Source organism: Alosa pseudoharengus, unplaced genomic scaffold, assembly GCF_046254945.1.
Source record: "Alosa pseudoharengus isolate Yale_2024_CS ecotype anadromous, Long Island Sound unplaced genomic scaffold, YU_APseudo_1.1 YU_APseudo_1.1_scf_13, whole genome shotgun sequence".
In the NCBI taxonomy this organism is placed as follows: Eukaryota; Metazoa; Chordata; class Actinopteri; order Clupeiformes; family Clupeidae; genus Alosa; species Alosa pseudoharengus.
Genome location: NW_027468598.1, coordinates 3496451 through 3516257, shown reverse-complemented (window position 1 = coordinate 3516257; position 19807 = coordinate 3496451). Strand labels below are relative to the sequence as shown.

Sequence of the window (19807 nt, the reverse complement as noted above, 5' to 3'; positions counted from 1 at the left end):
AAGTCACAGTGACATAAGGGGGCGCTATGGAGTTCCTGAGCAACGCCCGGTGCCAAGCTTTTATCCCTGTCTATTCACTGTATCACTTGATGTGTGTGCCAAATTTCATGCGTTTTCACCCATGGGAAGCACCTCCTTTGGCATCATGATTCATCACATATTTCATCACATATTAGTCTGCACAAAATCCCAAATACCTCACTTCCTTTTGGGCGTGGCTAATGCATTGTACATACGAAAGTTGTTCATCTTGGGGAGATACAAACACCTACCAAATTTGGTGTGTGTAGCTGAAAGTATATGCCCACCACGGGATCAGTCATCTAAGGGGGCGTAAGGGGGCGCTAGCGAGTCTCTGGGCCACGCCCGGGGTCACGCTCTTGTACCTAACTGCGTTGCGTGACACCTGACGTGTGTGCCAAATTTCAAGAGTTTTCGACCATGTTAACCACCTCAAAAACAGGAAAGCAAAAAAGTAGAATAACAATAATAATACTCAATAATAATAATAATAATAATAATCCTTACAAAAACAATAGGGCCTTGCGCCCTTCGGTGCTCGGGCCCTAATAATAATAATCCTTACAAAAACAATAGGGCCTTGCGCCCTTCGGTGCTCGGGCCCTAATAATAATCCTTACAAAAACAATAGGGCCTTGCGCCCTTCGGTGCTCGGGCCCTAATAATAATAATAATCCTTACAAAAACAACAGGGCCTTGCGCCCTTCGGTGCTCGGGCCCTAATAAACAAATAAAAAGTGGAAAAAAAAAGAAAATATAATTAAAAAGGGGAAAGGTGATGTTAAAATTAGTCCAATTTCCAAACCAGCTGAAAATGTCCAAGCTTTGATGATCCGTGAAAACTACACAGAGTGTCTTCACAACCGATATGCCAACAAAGTTCTTTAACGTTAGCAAATTATCAACATCAAGTCATCAACAGAGTCATAGCACTGAAGGGAGAGGCAACTGGCATGTGATCTCCCCACAGGCCAATGGATGTACAAGTTTTCTCCTGTGCCTACAATATTTAATCCAGTGTTTTGTCAAATTGCAAATTGGTATTTGTTTTAACGATTTTTTATGATAGTATGAAGTACTTTTTGTATAGGCTACTATCTTAATTGGTTTATACTCAACTGAACTTGACCAATGGCTATTGCATCTTTCTATTGCAAGTGAGAATGTGGCAGGTGATCTAGGCTACTGTATAGGCTTCATAAAATAAAATAAACAGGGGTGCGTTTCCCATACAACTACGGAGGTTAGCTTTTTACTAACGTGGTACGATGCATCGTTCAACTAACCAACATTAGTTACGACTTTTTCCCAAAACTGCCGTACTTACATAGTACTTGTAAGTTTGGACCATGATAGTTTCCAAACTTCAGTAGTCTGAACTAAGGTGGTTAATGACGTTTAGTAGCACGTGACGCACATACAGTGAGTCAGTTAAGTCTCATAACAGAGACTTAATGATGGACTACCTTAGTTTAATCTGTGAAATCTGTTTTTCTCAGGGTCATCAAGTTAATTCATTGGTTCATATAGACTGACCTTGTAAATTAACCACTGCTTTGAATTAACGTTTAACACGTGTCATTTAAATGTGCTGGTGGAACAGTTGTGTAGGCTACTCTATTGTTATTTATCCCCTATTCACCCACGCCGTCAATTCTGTGGCGCAGTGCGTTAATGACAGCCGCCGTTACGCAGCAGTTATCAGTCCCCTGTCCAAGAGTTCGAATCTGGGTTAAGCGTAGTTAGCTTTTGGGAAACGCACCCCTGATGTCTGATGTGTGATCAGTGGAATATGGGGAGGGAAGTGGCAGTGTTTTTTTGCGCGTCTGCAGAAGTCAGCCAAATATGAATGTAATTCTGATGGGCTATACATCTTGGTGAACGTCTGTTAACAACTTCTTGCCGTCATCGTGAAGCATGTATCTCGCGGTTATGGAAATATGATGCAATATGCCATTTTTTATAGTTAGAACAATATGTGTTCCCAATTATATCATGTTTCTATAGTGTAACATGTTATTACACTGTGTCTTAACGTGGGTTAGGGCACCACACATCCAAATAAGTGCCCTTCATGACCCACAGGCCTTCAGTCTCCACAGGTTAACATGGCAAAACTCGAAAAGCTTGTCAGACCTCCCGTGCCTAGTGACGGGTTGCTAAGCCACGATTGGCCTGTGGCGGTTTTCGGGTGTGGCTTAGCGAAGGGTGAATTGATTCCTTTTGGGTGTTTAATAATGATCACCTGTTTCAGCTATACCAGTCTTGGCTCGTCATCAGACTTCCATTTTGCACCAATCTTGGATGATTAATGCCATGAGGGACAAAAATAAATACGCATATCAATCAGCTGGCCACACACAGCATATAAGCAACAGCTAGGATTTTACGATCATACTCTCTTCAGATCCTGACATGTTTGAACATGGTAAGGTATATTGCATAATGTATCTATAATGTTTTTTCATCTTCTAAACAGTTTTTAATACTTTACTTTTTCAATGCTTTATTTAAATGTTTTACTTTTTTATTTCTCAGCAGAGCCAATGTCCAATGTGACTTTACTGTTCACGGCCTATGGATCTCCAGGTTCAAAAAATCATGGGGTATTGTTTATCACCCTGTTGCTTTATGTTAGCACTGTTTTATCTAATGTTACCATTTTGCTAGTAATTTACTTTGACTCAAGTTTGCACAAACCTATGTACATATTTCTGTTTAACCTGGCAATTAATGGATTAATAGGCACCACTGCAGTCTGCCCAAAGATCATGGCTAATCTTCTCAAAGACAATAACTACATATCTTTAGAGGGCTGCTTAATTCAGGTGCTGTTCATCAATGTCTATGCTTGTTGTGCTTATGCTATTTTTGCTGGAATGGCTTATGATCGATATGTGTCAATATGTAAACCACTCCAATACCACAGTATAATGACACCATTAAGAGTGAAGGTGCTTCTAGCTGTAGTGTACCTCTTTCCAACATCCTTGTTGTCTTTCCAAGTGTATTTGACCTCGAGACTTCCTCTGTGTGGTCACAACATAAATAAGCTGTTTTGTGATAATCTGGTTGTTGTTAATCTATCTTGTGTTAGAGATGCCATTGGCAATTTGTATGGCCTTTGTGTAATTTTTGTACTTGTTGTTCTTCCTCTGTTTCTAGTCATTCTGTCCTATATTAAGATCATATCTGTAAGCTTAAGAGCCTCTACGAGTGCACAAAAGAAAGCTCTACAGACATGTGCACCTCATTTAATTACATTTATTAATTTTTCCTTGGCCATTCTCTTCTCTGTAATCTATAACAGAATTAGTCATTTTCTCCCTCAAGAAGTTAATATATTGATGTCATTAGAATTCATTTTGATACCACCACTTTTGCATCCATTGATTTATGGAATCAAAACAAAGGATATTAGAAAAAGCCTGTATAAAATCTTTAGAAGAAGGGTGGTTTTCATCAACTCTGAGACTGACACACTAAATCAAAATAGATTAACAAACAAAATGTTCTTCTTTTGAGAATCATCATCAACAAGCACCACTTATTTCAATGGATGTTAATAAAAAAAGGTTGCATTATCTGCTATGCTTAAAAGAATATGTTTGTTCTGCACTTCAGACAACCTATATTGAAATTAACACATACTAAGTTCTCTATATTCAGTTAAAATGAATGACCAACAGTTTACATCCTGCTAAATGTTCCAAGGTAAACAAATCCTTCCATTTAATACAAAACTGATACACTCTGGCAGTTTCCCTATACATAGACTACCAGTCAAAAGTTTGGGGTCAATTTGGGTGAAATTTCCATTCTACTCCATTATAGTCAGAATACCAGCTGAGATCAGTTGCATTGTTATTTTTTTTAATCAGATTACATTATGTGTTAACATAATGCAAAAAGGATTCTCCAATGTTTTCTCAGTTAGGGACCGTCGTTATTTATTGAAGGGGCCACCGGAGGAAAATAGGGGTCATGTCTTTTTATTCTTTGTTGAGGGGAGGGTCACCCATTTTTTTTATTCTAGGAGGGAGGGTCACCCAACTTTTGTATGCATGAAAACAGCAAAATTTGGGCCGTCGGCCTCGCATCTGATGGGCCTCGCACTTGGCCAAAGATGACATTAAGCGTTTATTCTTCATTAACGCCTAGGCTATTGGTAGCCTAAGTAAAAAGCTTAACGTGGCTTAATGTCCTAAAGCAACGATCAGTGATCACCAAATTTCTCTCATATTGTTCCTCATAATCACTAAGAACCGTAAGATTACCTGACGTGACAGCATGTTTCTTCAATCTCCTTCACTGACGCATATGGAAAAGGTTTACCCTCCCAAAATGTCCCATTAAAGCCTGTGTTGCAGGTTAACCACCACTGTTGATTAATGGGTACATAAAGCACTCAATATATGTACATCATTTTTAAAAATGTCTCCAAATGGTGTTAAATGCCAGTTTTTGTTGTTTTTAGCATTAGCGGGTTTTTTGTTCGCAATTCGGTGATGACGTCACTTTGGGGACTACTTGATCTGCGCTTCATTCATTTCAATGCATTTCAATGGACATCGCGGTTACACTTTCAACATAAAGTTTGTATATTTACACTTCGAATTTCGTCACAGCATTTATATCACAGCTACCCTATGATCTACCAATGGTAATAACGGTGCCTGATATCAATTTAGTAATTTTTCTGAATTTCGGGAGGTCTCGTTTTGGAGGGTATGTTTTACATTCATTCCTATGGGAAACGGTTGCGGTTACACTTTCAACATAAAGTTTGTATATTTACACTTCGAATTTCGTCACAGCATTTATATCACAGCTACCCTATGGTCTAACAAAGATAACAATGTCTTCCGATTTTAGTTTAATGCAATTTTCTGAATTTGAGAGGCCTCGTTATGAGGCTACATAATGCACCTATTCAGTTCAATGTATTATGCTTATAGAAGCTAACATTACGACACTTTTTCTGTTACTGTCAGTGAAGAGCAGAAAGTCAACATTTTCTTTATATCTAGTGATAGTGATCATGTCGTTAGTTCAGATAAGTAGGCTACCGGGCAAACTTAGTCAGAAGATCAGAATATGAAGCATCATGATAGCTAGCTGGGCTAACTTTTTAGTCCCACCTGTGAGCCACCCCAGTTACTTAGCTTCTAGCCGCCGCCGATTAGGCTGGTCGTGTCTTCAGCATGAATATTTTCGATAACTACTGCTCGTGATTGATTGCCATTGACATCGTCAGGGTACGGCTTACCAAAGAGGGAGATAATATGGGCAAGTCGCAGTTTTGCAGGTGCTTGTGTGGGCTGTGCCGTCCCGATGGAAACTGTGGTGGAGAGCTGCAGTAACTAGGGAAGCGAGTGCATTTTGGCCGCTGGTCGAGGAGCTCCCTTGTGACCAGCATATGACATGATCTATCTAGCTATCTATCTACCTGTCTATATACATATCTAGGCTATCTATAGCCTATCTATTTATCTATAATCTGCGCTATCTACTGCTGAACAATCCCTTACTCGTCTCTCTTTACTCCTCTCTCGTTACTCTCAAGGTGGGCTTTGGTCTGTAGTCTCCCCAAGGTGACGTAATGCAATGCATTGTGGGGGAAAGGTGAATCACTTCAAACGCTGTGAAATAGTACCTGCTTTTTCGTATTATATTCCGTTTTGTGATACCCAACAACATCAAATACAATGGATAACAGTTTAAATGTTTATTATCAACAAGCAAATTGTGCAAATTCGTTGGAAAATGAACCCTGCAACACGGCCTTTAACGTCCCATTGCTCCTCATAACCATCTATAAAAATCTATTCCCGAAGTTTTTTCTTTTGGAGCAAGGCTCGAAATATACTAATTCAAAAGGGGACAGATAGGCCTAGGCTACTGCACTTAAAACTTAAAAAGATTGAACGAACCTTCCCGAACTTTTAAATTGCGGTCAGTGGCTGGCATCGGGTGAACGAAACTTTTTCGAAGTTAAATAGGCTATTAAAAACTATTTGCGCACCTCCATGTCACAGGAGAGATAGTGGGCTCGCCCTTCTATGAAGACGTTAGCTGCAAGCTGGTATGATTTCATGGCTGAGTTTCAAGCCCAATTAATTCCCTCTGTTAAAGTGCTTTGTCACACTAGTTTGGTTTCGTGATGTAGCCTAAACGGCCTATAGTCAAATAGCCTATGTGACTCAGCTAATGTTATAGGCTATACAATTTCTATGGCAAGCCGTTCAAGATATAACGTCTGTCAAAAGGACGCCTCCACGTGTAGATTTTTAACTTCTTCAGGAGTAAAAAATAGACGTCTGAGCGTCAGACGTCATATTTTTACGTGTGCCACGCGCAAAAACTTTGCGTCTGACGTCAGAAGTAAAAAAATGACGTCTGGGTGATTTGCTGCAATGTCAGAGCCTATGTGCCAGAGTAGACACAGCATTGGCTGCTGGAAACAGGAAATGCTACGGAGCCCTCCGGGTGACATGGGTTAAAAAAAAAAAAAAAAAAGTAATGGGGAAAAAAACATGAAGAAAAAAAAAAGATGCACTTTTGCGAGATCCCGCTAAACTTTTGCGAGATCTCTCAAAACTTTTTTTCTACTTTTGGAACTTGCTGGGCTTCCTACTTGACCCCAATAGGCCCACAAACCACTACCGCCAAATGGCAATCGTATCATGACACTATGATTGCTCTATCACTGTTGCGTGTTGTGGGTTTTCTGGACACATTACATAGGCCTATGACACGGGAGGGAGAGGGAGACTATGGAAAGCCGTTCAATACAAAACGTCTGTCAAAATAACGCCTCCACGTGTAGATTTTTTACTTCTTCAGGAGTAAAAAATAGACGTCTGAGCGTCAGACGTCAAATTTTTACGTGTGCCACGCGTAAAAACTTTGCGTCTGACGTCAGAGGTAAAAAAATGACGTCTGGGTGATTTGCTGCAATGCCAGAGCCTTTGTGCCAGAGTAGACACAGCATTGGCTGCTGGAAACAGGAAATGCAGCCGCTATAGTTGCAGCAGAAGAAACAAGATGCCAGAGCAATGTGCAGCATATTCCTGCTCAAATCGGCGGACCATCGCAAACAGGGCTCGGGGGATTACTTTTCACAAGTAAGATTTAACATTATCGTACTATTGGTTGTATTTTGTGAATGCAATATTACCAGAGAGTTGAAAAGGAGCAAGGATCTTTGTTATTGTATGTAAATCGTAGCCAGCTAGCTAGGCTACTTGCTCGGTGTTCAGGTGTTCACCCGGCTATGAACTGAGACTTGATGAGTCATATTCCATAACACTGACTTACATTACAACTGACACAAGAATGCTATTGTAGAAATGAATCAAATATTACTAATATAACATTGGCCGGCGAATTTTACACAAGTTGCACAGACTGTAGCCTATTATCGGGCAGTTGCTACTTGTAGCTTAGCTAGTAATAAGTGTGTTGGTGGTAGCTTCACTATTTCCTGAATAAAGTAACTTTTCAATAGCTTAACTTCTTTATATGAAGTAGCTTGGCCAAACAAGCTACACTTTTGTCATGTGAAATTAGCACAATTTAAAGTAGCTTCCTATGTAGTGAACTAGCCTACTGCTGTGTTTGTGTTACTAAGCTTGCTACATTTGACTGGGGAGGTAGTTTTGTGTAGTGTTTTTCATGGCAGAGTAACTGATAGTTTCGCTCACTACAATTCAAAAGTAGCTTGCCCAACACTGTATTATTCACAGGTAATTCACCCTAACAAAAATAAGATGCATCTCAAATCCCTTTTTATTCATTTATTTATTTTATATCTCCCCAGAACAACTGCCTTGCTCAAAGACTACCACAAATGAGCTGAACGGTCTCCTCACACCCCTGGAACTGAGGAAGTTGCAGCTCTACATTGCAGTACTGCAGGGCATCTGCTACAATGTGATTGAATATTTGATTTATGAGCTCCACCTTCATCACCTTTTTGGTATGGCAACTGCTCTGCCCATGACCGGAAAGCACTGCAGAGGGTGTGTCAACTGCCCAACGCATCACCGGTTCCTCACTCCCCTCCATTGAGGCCATCCAGGGCAAGCGATGCTTGTGTAAGGCGCGCAGCATCATCAAAGACTGTTCTCACCCCAACCACAGACTGTTCTCACCCCAACCACAGACTGTTCAGCCAACTCCCCTCAGGGAGGCGTTACAGGTCTCTCTGCACCCGTAACCACGTACAGTGGGCAGTGCTTCGACTTGGCCAGCTTCCCTCGCGCACGGGATCACGTGGCATCACGCGACTTTAATTTGTATTTTTCCAGTGACGCTGCCACGACGCTGCAACAACCGGCAGAGGTCTCAAGTGAGCAGGGTGTCTCGTAAAAAGAAATGGAGCTGGAAAACCCTACACAGACTTCACTACAGACTTTAGCAGACTGGTTTAGAAATAATTTAATAGCCAGAAATATGCCTGCCCTGCCCTAATAAAGAAATATTTGGTTAACGGCGAGTGAATCCCGTTTGCAGCCGTAGAAGAAACGCAGGACAAATTAAACATTCTGGTTTTCTCCAAGTGCAACGATGATAGACAGACATCATTTGGACAAAATATAGAGCATATTAACCTCCGTTGCTCAGCCAAATGCCTTCCTGTTACGTCCTGTTATCACGGAGTTACAGGCGATAAACAATTTTTGATGGTCACAAGTTTACTTCATTAGCGTTTATTTTTTTGATTATTAAAGAGTGTTTTTCATTTAAAGGCTTGACTTCGTGCTTATTCAGAAGAGCATTTAGTGCTCTCCCCAATCCCAGACGTTCACATTGCATGTTTGTTTGTAATGGATGCAACCGCGAGATACGCTTATACATTAATTTAAAATCAAACATCGCAGTTTATGTTAAATTCAGCATCTCTCATAATGTGATTGGATATGTTGCTGTCAATTCCCTACTCCATATACTAACCACCAATGAGAGCGTCTCTCGTATGAAAATTCCTGACACTTCCCACCTAAAGAATAAACGCAAGGCTTTGTCTGGTCTTCAGCCCCGAATGTTTAAAATGTATATAGCCCTGAATATCATTTTAAAAGTAGTCTGACAAAGCTTATTGTTTTGTGACACAGCTAAACACTGGTACCGAACGTCTATAACATAGCCTAGGTGGTCGCAACTCACAAAAGTAAAGCAGATAGAAAGAACTCACGCAAATCTAGCCTACAACACGCAGACAGCTTCTTGTGCAGGGAAGAGTACTGGGAAGAGTACGCACTGTGCTTTATGATTGTTGGCTTCTGATGGTATCTTGCTAATTCTCTGAACTGCATTAGGTGCAGTGGCGTAACTACAGTATAGTAGGTGCAGCAAGTGCAGTCGCACCAGGGCCCGTGACCTCCCGGGGCTCGTCGCTACCCCCGCCCTGCCTCCTTTTTTTTTTTAGAACTTTAGAAATGTTAGAGCACGGAGTGAAGCGTCACTTTGACGAACTATCGGAAGATGAGCGCTTAACCGATGCAGAGAGATACTTCAAAGTGCAGGTATTTAATGCAACTCTGGACATCATAATCAGTCAGCTCTCCCAAAGATTTGCAAGTATGCGGTATGTCATGTGTTTGAGTCTTTACGTCCAATGACCCTTCAACTCGCAGGTGATTATGAACTGCTTGAAAAGGCAAGACGTTTGTCAGACCATTATAGCAGGGACATTGCACCGACATTCCCAACACAACTCCTCTCATTCAGGTCTTGCTTTAAAGCAGATATTTCACAGAAGTCATCTATTTTTCAACTTGCCAAAATGCTGGTGGTATATTATGACAGTGTAACATCCACATTCGGGGAAGTGTGTAGCCTACTGCTCTCATGTTTCTGACATTGCCTGTGACTGTGGTTTGTTACGTCACTGATTAGGTGACACAAATGGTATTGCCTTTATCTTATAACTCCTTGTCTGAGCGACTACCAGGCCTATGGTTTTTAAAAGTCAGATGTTCCCTGACAAAGACATTCGAAAATTAAGAATGTTTATTGACTTGAAAAATACACTAATTTTTGCAAACTCCCTTCATTCAACCCTTGAAGACATCGCGGTCTGGTGCGCTATGTAGATCGTTTCTCGTACCATTTAATTTCTCAGAATGTAGGTCTACTAGGCCTACAATAACGTCATCACCAAATACATCTTTTATTTTTAGTTGATCAACCACAAAGAGTAGCATAGGCCTACTGTGCACAGTGCACTGACGACTGTAGCAGCCCAAGGTAACCAGTTGTTGTAGAGGAGAGGCAACCCCTTGTTTCAGATAGCCTGGACAACATGTTACCTGGGTGTTGCTTACGTTATTAATTAATGGTAGCCTACAATAGTTAATTGATTCGCGTAACATATTAGTTGGCTCAAAGAGTAGGAAATCAGGATGGAGAGAGTCACGCGTGTGTTGCTTTTGCGGGATCGAATCCAGTTTAATGCTAGTTTTCAAAACATATCTTTTTTTACATGTCTTTTGTCCGAGTGGCTGTAATGTAGCCGAGCGCTCATGGCGTATGAAAAGCGACTTCAAACCGCCTAAAACAACTTGTTTGTGAATGTCTGACAACTGCTGCAGCGCATGCACGCGCAAGGAAACCAGTAGGTGGAGAAACCAGAAGGCACACAACACCGGAACGATTTTAAGGCTATTTCACATAGGCTACTCAATGGTGCTATTTCACATGCATTATAGCGACCCCCACTCACCGGGGTTAGGTGGAAGGTGTTAATAGACGATTGGCGTAGCCTACAGTGGACTAGGGATGTCAAAATTGCTCAAAAATTACGTTCGAATATCCCCTCTAAAATAAACACATGTATTCGAATATATTGGAATATCCAGGCTATATTATTTGCCCATTATGTCAGTGACGCGCATCATGTCATCTGTTTTTAACTTTTTGTATGGTTATTGCTTGACAGGGGGGATCCCAAGCAGCTCTCAGCCATGGCATTTCCTAATTCACCCGACACTGATATTCAAAATGTTGAAACTATTTCAGCATAGCCTATAAGCAGTTTAATTAAATGTAATGTTAGTTGTAAACAAACGGGCTACTTGGTGAGGCTTGGCCTCACAGATGCGCTCGTGAACCACCCGATTCACGTTGGCTGGGGGGCAGGGGGGGCAATCAGACAAGGGTCTATGAATTGTTAAACCGGCCCTGCCCCCAACGAACGCAACTTTCCACGTCTGAGACAGCTTAAAAGAAGTCTAGAGGACTCCTAAGACCTACTTACTATAGGCTGCGCAAACCACAGCCTTTTTCTGGGCAAGCCTGCATTAAAGGCAGGCCTTCTGTTGAAGAATTTTATATAAATCCTGCGCTAACAGTATATCCTCCGCTACCACAGCTGTGGATAGTGTGGCATGATCGATCACGCTTTATGTCTCCTTCTTGCAAACTAGGCCTATAGCCCAACCATTTACGTCTTCAAAAAATAACAACTTGCCAGATATGCCTTCATATCTTTGGGCTTCATTCAGCATTTTGTTCTTCCACTGGAAATTACTCTTCTACATTTGCTGCCTGCTGCATCCTTTCTGTTTGTATTGTTTAGAAAATGTTGGACGTCTTGAGTTAATGCATTAAACATTGTTTGCCTGTAACCAGCCACAAATAGCCTACAGATTCTTGGGTGCGTACATTCTCTATTCTCTCCAAAATGTGCCCGTTCTATAGGCTGGCAAATTGCGTAATTCTGCGGCATAAAGCAGATGTATTTGTTTATTGTACAGAAAAATAAAAATAACCTGTCAAGCAGTTAATTGACTACATTGCAGTCAATAAACCAAAACGTGGGTCATGTTGTCTAAGCCTCTGCTGTGAGGCCAAACCCATGAACAAAGACGCATTGATATCTGCAATAGAGGTTTTTTTGGCGAAACAAGCTCACAGCCGAACGAGTCATAGCACTGAACGGAGAGGCAACTGGCATGTGATCTCCCCACGGGCCAATGGATGTACAAGTTTTCTCCTGTGCCTACGATATTTAATCCAGTGTTTTGTCAAGTTGCAAAATGCTATTCGTTTTAACGAATGTTATGATAGTATGATAGTACTCTTTGTATAGGGTACTATCTTAATTCCTTTATACTCAATACTTGACCAATGGCTATTGCATCTGTCTATTGAAAGTGAGAATGTGGCATGTGATCTACTTTGTAGGCTTCATAAAATAAAATAAACAGATTGCTAATGGCCTACTACAAGCTGATCTGGGGTGCGTTTCCTGTACAACTACGGAGGTTAGCTTTTTACTAACAGGATGCATCGTTCAACTAACCAACATGTAAGTTACGACTGTTTCCCAAAACTGTCGTACTTACATAGTACTGTAAATTTGGTCCACGATAGTTTCCAAACTTCAGTAGTCTGGACTAAGGTGGTTAATGACCACATACTTCTGTGGCGCATTGCGTTAAGGCCGGCAGATGACAGCCGCCGTTCCACAGCAGTTACCAGTCCCCTGTCCAAGAGTTCGAATCTGGGTTAAGATTTTGACAACAATATTGACATCGTTGTTTACCTAAGTTTATCTTTTGTGCAGATCATATTATCAAAATCAGATTCAGCCTTCTTGGCTTGGTTTGCATAAACTAACAAGGACCCCCCCCCTCCATGAAAATCAAAGGCTACATATTCTCAGCTGACTCGTCAAAAAGTGCGCACCACCACACACACACCATCTGCAGGTGTGTGACTTACTTACGTGCACATGGCTGCAAATTGACTTTTAATTTATGTATTTTCTGCCTTGGGCATTTTAAAATATGGATGTATGGTGGTTAGAAGTGTAAATATAAATTAGAAACCTAAATATATTTATAATTATTAATTTGCAAACAAATAACTGGCGTCAGTGACGTCTTTGACATGAAGATCCCTGGAACTATGCTTCTACTAGCATTCTACCACAGGTCGAGAGGTGTAGTTGTAACTACACAACTTTACGATAGTGGTTGCGAACGTTCGTTGCTACTATGGTTTTGGGAAACACTAACGTAGTGTAACGATGCATTGGAGTATGTAAGTTCCAAATATGAATGTAATTCTGCGGCATAAAGCAGATGTATTTGTTTATTGTACAGAAAAATAAAAATGACATGTCAAGCAGTCAATTGACTACATTGCAGTCAAGAAGTAGGGCAAATTAATTTACGAAACCAAAACGTGGGTCATAGTTGTCTAAGCCTCTATAGCGTAGCCTGTTAAAAACGTCACAGAAGCCTACCCAAGGATACAGATTAATTCTGAACAGTTATTTCTCTACTGGCTCAATTATCACACCACTGTTTTGATTTGCGTAGTTGCGTTAACCCAACACTGACAATAATGTAGACAGCAAATTTCGATTTCGATTTCCGTTACCACCGTGTAGTCAAGCCTTAAGCCATACCCAAGTAGCCTAAATCGAGGTAAATCGAGCTTTTTTTTTTAGATGGGGCGGCAGGCAGAGCGATGTACAGTGGCAGAGCGACGCACAGTGGCTGAAAGTGGTACTAAAGCTTCACGCAGCTTCACGCCTCGTAATGCGCGAATGAAGTGGTCATTTGAAAGCGATGCCCACTGTAGCCTACTTGGAATAGCCTACCCCTCAGGTGTCTGAATGGCTGATCTCATTTAAAAATGTATGGAACCTTTCTGTATAAGTATATATACACTCTTTTGATCCCATGAGGGAAATTTGGTCTCTGCATTTATCCAAATCTGTGAATTAGTGAAACACACTAATTAGTGAAACACACACAGCACACAGTGAACACACAGCACACAGTGAACACACGGAGAAGCACACACTAACCCCGAGCAGTGAGCTACCTGCTACAGCAGCGCTCGGGGAGCAGTGAGGGGGTTAGGTGCCTTGCTCTAGGGCACTTCAGCTGTGGATGTGGGCATGGAAAAGCAGTGCTCAACCACTTCCCCTGCCCACATTTTTCCTACTGATCGAGTGTGAGATCAGCCATTCAGACACCTGAGGGGTAGGCTATTCCAAGTAGGCTACGTGGTTGAGTGACAAACCTGAGTAAATTGACTCAGAGTAGAAGAGCTGATACAGGAAACATGGTTGTGTGTATTTTAATATTCATAGTGGCTTAACAGTAATGGAATATTCTGATACTGTATATCATATAAAGTGATGACATCCCAGATCAAAACTGGGAACATAATCCATAATGTTTGACAGCATAGACAAAAACTGGTTTGATACAAGTTGTAATGAGTTAAATGTAGTTGTAATTCCATACACATTTTCAAGTGTTTTCATATTTAAGTTCAGTGCCATCAAAAAAACAAAAAAGTTTGATAAACAGACATTGGTTTGGAATAAGTAAAGGAAATGGTGTTCAATATCTGTTAGAAAAGTTCCATAAACATTGAAAAGTGCAAGTTTGTAGGTTTGTTTCTGATCGTTAAAAAACAGACATTGGTTTTTGGCATAAGTAAGTGTAAAAGTTCATTAATACAAGACAAAAAGGCCAGCATGTGTTATTCACAGTTCACAGGTTCCAGCCCCAATGAAGAGATCAAATAAAGAGGAATTAAGAAACATTTTAAAAACGGCTGAGATCAGCCCTGTTCAATGCAATCAGTAAAGAATCTGGGAGTGTCTTCACAGGCTCAGTGAGACAGAGGTTACTGTCATGCTGGTGACAGTACATGCACAACTGGTGCATGTAATTTTGTATGTTCCCAGTCCACCTCGCTAAAATTGCTTAGATACACTTAGACTGAGAACAAAAGTGCTACAGAGAGCAGGTGGCAGTACATAATGAAACTGGGTAAACTCCATAAAAGAGGACAGAGTCATCCAGACAGTGGGAAAATGGGAGACAGAGTGGCGAATGCAGGTGATTAGATTAGATTAGATTAGGTTAGATTCAACTTTATTGTCATTGTGCAGAGTCCAAGTACAGAGACAGCAAAATGCAGTTTGTGTCTAACCAGAAGTGCAAAAAAGCAGAAAAGTGCAATGTGATATACAAAGTAGTTGGTGCATAGACAGACAAAAGATATAGTGCAGTGTAGACAGTGTACAGTTGTTTTCAGAAGGTGGTTTAGAGTAGTATAAATTAAATATAAGTATGTGCAGTGTATTAGCAGTAACCTTAGAAGAGCAGAATAAATATGGCCATGTAATATAAACAACATGTACAGATATGTGCAATGTAGTGGCAGTACCATTGTAGTGCAGAAACAGTAACATTATAATAGTATTAAGAATAAGTATGTGCAGGATGAAGAGCAGTAGAATATGGCTATGGATAAGTTTGTAAATAAATAGACACTATGGATGGGATAGGGTAGTCCAGTTGTAAGGGGGTGGGGTGGGGGATGTCCGTCTCCTTGTTGTCCCTGTCAAGGCTGCCATGGTCGTATAGTATATAGTATAAGTATATACTCTACGACCATGGCAGCCTTGAGTCACCATGGTCGTGGACATCTCAACAAGCATAGACAAGGAGGCATCAGGCGGGGGCGGGGGGTGATGGGGCTTAAGTTCATTGGATGTCACCGGGATGCAGAGCTAGAGTTTAGTAGGGTGACAGTCGCAGGAAAGAAGCTTCCTCTGAACCTGCTGGTTCAGGTGCGGAGAGACCTGTAAAGCCTCCCTGAGGAGAGTGGGGTGAACAGTCTGTGGTTGGGGTGAGAACAGTCTTTGATGATGCTGCGCGCCTTACGCAAGCATCGCTTGCCCTGGATGGCCTCGATGGAGGGGAGTGAGGAACCAGTGATGCGTTGGGCAGTTTTCACACCCTCTGCAGTGCTTTCCGGTCATGGGCAGAGCAGTTGCCATACCAAAAAGGTGATGAAGGTGGAGCTCATAAATCAAATATTCAGTCACAGTCTAGCAGATGCCCTGCAGTAATGCAATGTAGAGCTACACCTTCCTCAGTTCCAGGGGTGTGAGGAGACCGTTCAGCTCATTCGTGGTAGTCCTTGAGCAAGGCAGTTGTTCTGGGGAGATATAAAATAAATAAATGAATAAAAAGGGATTTGAGATGCATCTTATTTTTGTTAGAGTGAATTACATGTGAATAATACAGTGTTGGGCAAGCTACTTGGGAATTGTAGTGAGCAAAACTATCAGTATCTTGAATTTCCCCTTGAGGATCAATAAAGTATCTATCTATCTATCTCTATCTATCTAGTTACTCTGCCATGAATAAAACTTCACTACACAAAACTACCACCCCAGTCAAATGTAGCAAGCTTAGTAACACAAACACAGCAGTAGGCTAGTCCACTACATAGGAAGCTACTTTAAATTGTGCTAATTTCACATGACAAAAGTGTAGCTTGTTTGGCCAAGCTACTTCATATAAAGAAGTTAAGCTATTGAAAAGTTACTTTATTCAGGAAATAGTGAAGCTACCACCAACACACTTATTACTAGCTAAGCTACAAGTAGCAAATGCCCGATAATAGGCTACAGTCTGTGCCACTTGTGTAAAATTCGCCGGCCAATGTTATATTAGTGGTTTGCACGGACGTCACGTTCTGGCCGGTAACCATGGTAACCCAGCACGCGCAGCCATATTGGCGATACTCAGTGAATGAAGTACAATGGAGTATTATGCACTTTGGATATCTTACGTGATTGTAGCGTGTCTAAACAACAGAAAAATGCGTCTAAGATGCAAAGGCATATAGGGCAGGACTTGGACCACAAGAAAAGGCGCGATGTTTCGAGAAATTACAGTTTATTGGCAGCGCAGATCCATATGAGTTGGGTGAGGGAGACGATGTACCAAGTTCAACCACAAGCGCCCCCCTAGAGAGTGTAAAGGGACACCTTATGTCAAAAATGATGGATGACCCAAAGGTCAAAAAGGTCAGGTTCATGTTTGGGTCAGTGGGCGTGTCTAGCAGTGGGCGTGTCTAGTATATTCTAGAAGATTCTGGAACATTCCAATAAGGTCACATGATGTGGGTGTGTCTTATGACATCACATGAGGAGGCGTTACTTTGCAGATGATGACATCACATGAGGAGGCGTTACTTTACGGATGATGAGATGTGATTTAACAATTTAATGGTTAATTAATTAATTGTATAGAATCAATAGAATTCTTTGTTCATGCTTGTGGAGATAGACGGTGAGAGTGTTTGCTGACATTTCACAAAAATCAGGCTCCCCAAAAGTCAGGCCGCCCTCTCACAGCTAGGGCTGGGGGCACACACACACACGCGCGCATGCACACATACACAGAGTAAAATGGTAGAATGAGTGCTAAAATGCTAAAAAATACCTCGGGGTGTAAAAAACCACAAAGTACTGAGGAGATTCTGTAGGCAAAGTCCTGTGAGAGACAGAGTCCGTGAGAGAGACAGAGTCCTGAGGAGATTCTGAAGGCAAAGGCCTGTGAGAGACAGAGTCCGTGAGAGAGACAGAGTCCGTGTGAGAGACAGAGTCCGTGAGAGAGACTGAGTCCGTGAGAGACAGAGTCCAGAGGAGATTCTGAAGACTGCGACCGTTCCCTCCGAGCGTATGACTGGAAATGAGTCGAAAACGAGAAGGTGGGAGGGCGTGGTTGTCCCAGATTTAGACTAGTATTTCTCGTACCAATGGGATCATTGGGTGTGGCCAGCCTGTTAACCAATGAGCTTCCTTGAACTAGCGGTCATGTTCGGGCCATGTTCACCCATCCCCGGGTTACTTTCGGTCATCCAGCCACCCTGCCTGAGCCCCCCGGCCCACCCTCCCTCTGCACCCCCCATGCAGACTCATCTGTAAGACATTAAAATCAAAGAAAGTTTTTTACTACCCCCAGGGGAGGGTAACATTAGAAGTTTGGGAATGAAGTGGGAGGAGTTGCTTAGAGTTATCGAACCAATGGTTAAGAGTTGAAAGAGAAGGGACAGAACTCCCATTGATAAAATGATGAAGACCTGTTTCGTCTTCAGAAGAGCTGCCTGACACCCGTATGTGAGAATGAGTGAAACGCTTGCCCAGATGGCTACTAAAACATCACGTCGTATTGCATTAAACCCTCTGCCTAATTTCAACAATCTGGCAAGTTTTGAGGCGCTACATCCTGAAACGGAGCCTCAACCTCTCAACGCCTCAGTTGAGTGGAACGCTAGTGTTCTCTCTGGAGGAAGAAGATTCATCTGGAGATGGCTGGAGGAAAATGATGTTATCGAATTTGCCATGATACAATCCCCATTTCTACCTTTGGAGCAGTCAGATTGTATTAAAATGACTCGTAACGATTTTTTCATGTTTGTCTTGGCGTGTCAAAGTGTAAATCACAGTTTAGCTGTCCCATCCAGCGGGTTTTCAGCCTTGATTGAATTGATTCTTAATCAGAGAGTGAAGAATGCTCATTTTAAAAGCATTTATATTGATGGTTTGTCTAAACATGATTTAGTCATACGTACTTGTACGGATATCACTGAAATGAATGTGTTTCGCTTCAGGAGATTAAACGCGAGAAGGCGGGATTTCACTCTTCCGAAAAAAATGACTTTTAATCTGATGGATTTACCGATTTTGTTTCAAACGTTACAAATCATTTCACAATGTTTACAGAAAAACGTTCTACAAGATCAATCTTTACATAAGCTTGACGATATGCCTGTTGATGTTGAAATGGAAAGTTTAGCCTGCTCTATTGAAAGCATGGAAATGGGAGACCCACCATCTTCGAACGATTGTCTATCTGTAGGCCTACAAGAAGAACGATTTTCTATGCCACCCCCATCACATTTAATGTTTAAGTCTTTTTACTGTTAAGTATGAAATGAAATGAAATAAAAAAACATTTTAGACCTATCCTCGGTGTTTGCTGTTTCTGTGCCACACATTTGCCGATTGTAGACCTAATGGGTGCTATTACTACAGATGGCAGATCACTTACGCACACCCCCCAGCGCGCACACACGCGCACACACACTCACAAACACAAACAAACACACACACACACACACACACACACACCCACCATGGGAATGAGAAACAGTCTAAGGTTGAAAGTATGTTTATGTTAGCCGATCAATAACTTTCACCCATTTGTCTGTTACCCCCTCTCCCATGGGATTCTTTCTTTTGGAGTTTCACACGCTATATGTGAGAAGAGAAAAAAGATGAAGAGGGGGGATGCGTCTTCACTTCTTAAAATTCACTTTTTAAATGGTCTAAACTGATCAATAAAGTAACCTATCTATCCATCTATCTATCTAATAGAAGTGTAGCCTATAACCTACCCTCATATTGAATAAACAGACGTTCGGAAGCACACTTTCCCTATTTCATATCAAACAACTCATTTTCGGACAGGTTAGGTCTAGGTCTGCTAGATATTCCCTATTTCTCTTTCTTCCAAGCTTTATAAGTCATCTATCATGTATTGTTTAATAAAAAACGTTATAAACCGTGTTGTTATAAATAGCTCTATTAGTAAAATTGACATAACCTTATTGAGAGAAGACGATGTATTTCCATCAAGACAGTCATTGTAGCTTATTGTTAAGTATGGAATGAAATAAAACAACTTTTAATCAACCAGCGCATAGGTCTACGTTATAGGTTTAACGAAATAAAAAAAGCCATGCTTTAAACTAATGTTTTAAACAGATGTTTTACCAAACCCCCTTTTGCTCAAAGTTGTGTGATAAATCTGTCTGGTGAGGCTGACGGGGGGCTGCTTTTACCCCTATAAAGAAGTGTGGCAAACTCCTCCAGAGTAGGCCTACCAACACTCGCTCCATCAACTCCCTACAACGCAGGACAACTGGGAATAGGCCTATACTCTCC

At 41.4% G+C, this 19807-nt stretch overlaps 1 protein-coding gene across 1 annotated transcript; it reads left to right on the top strand.

Annotated features, from left to right (window-relative positions):
* The first annotated feature begins 2567 nt into the window (after positions 1-2567).
* Positions 2568-3545, top strand: or60a1 (odorant receptor, family 60, subfamily A, member 1). The gene has a single exon (XM_076283055.1). It carries the CDS (start codon positions 2568-2570, stop codon positions 3543-3545), a length of 978 nt encoding a protein of 325 aa, XP_076139170.1.
* Positions 3546-19807: the final 16262 nt, after the last annotated feature.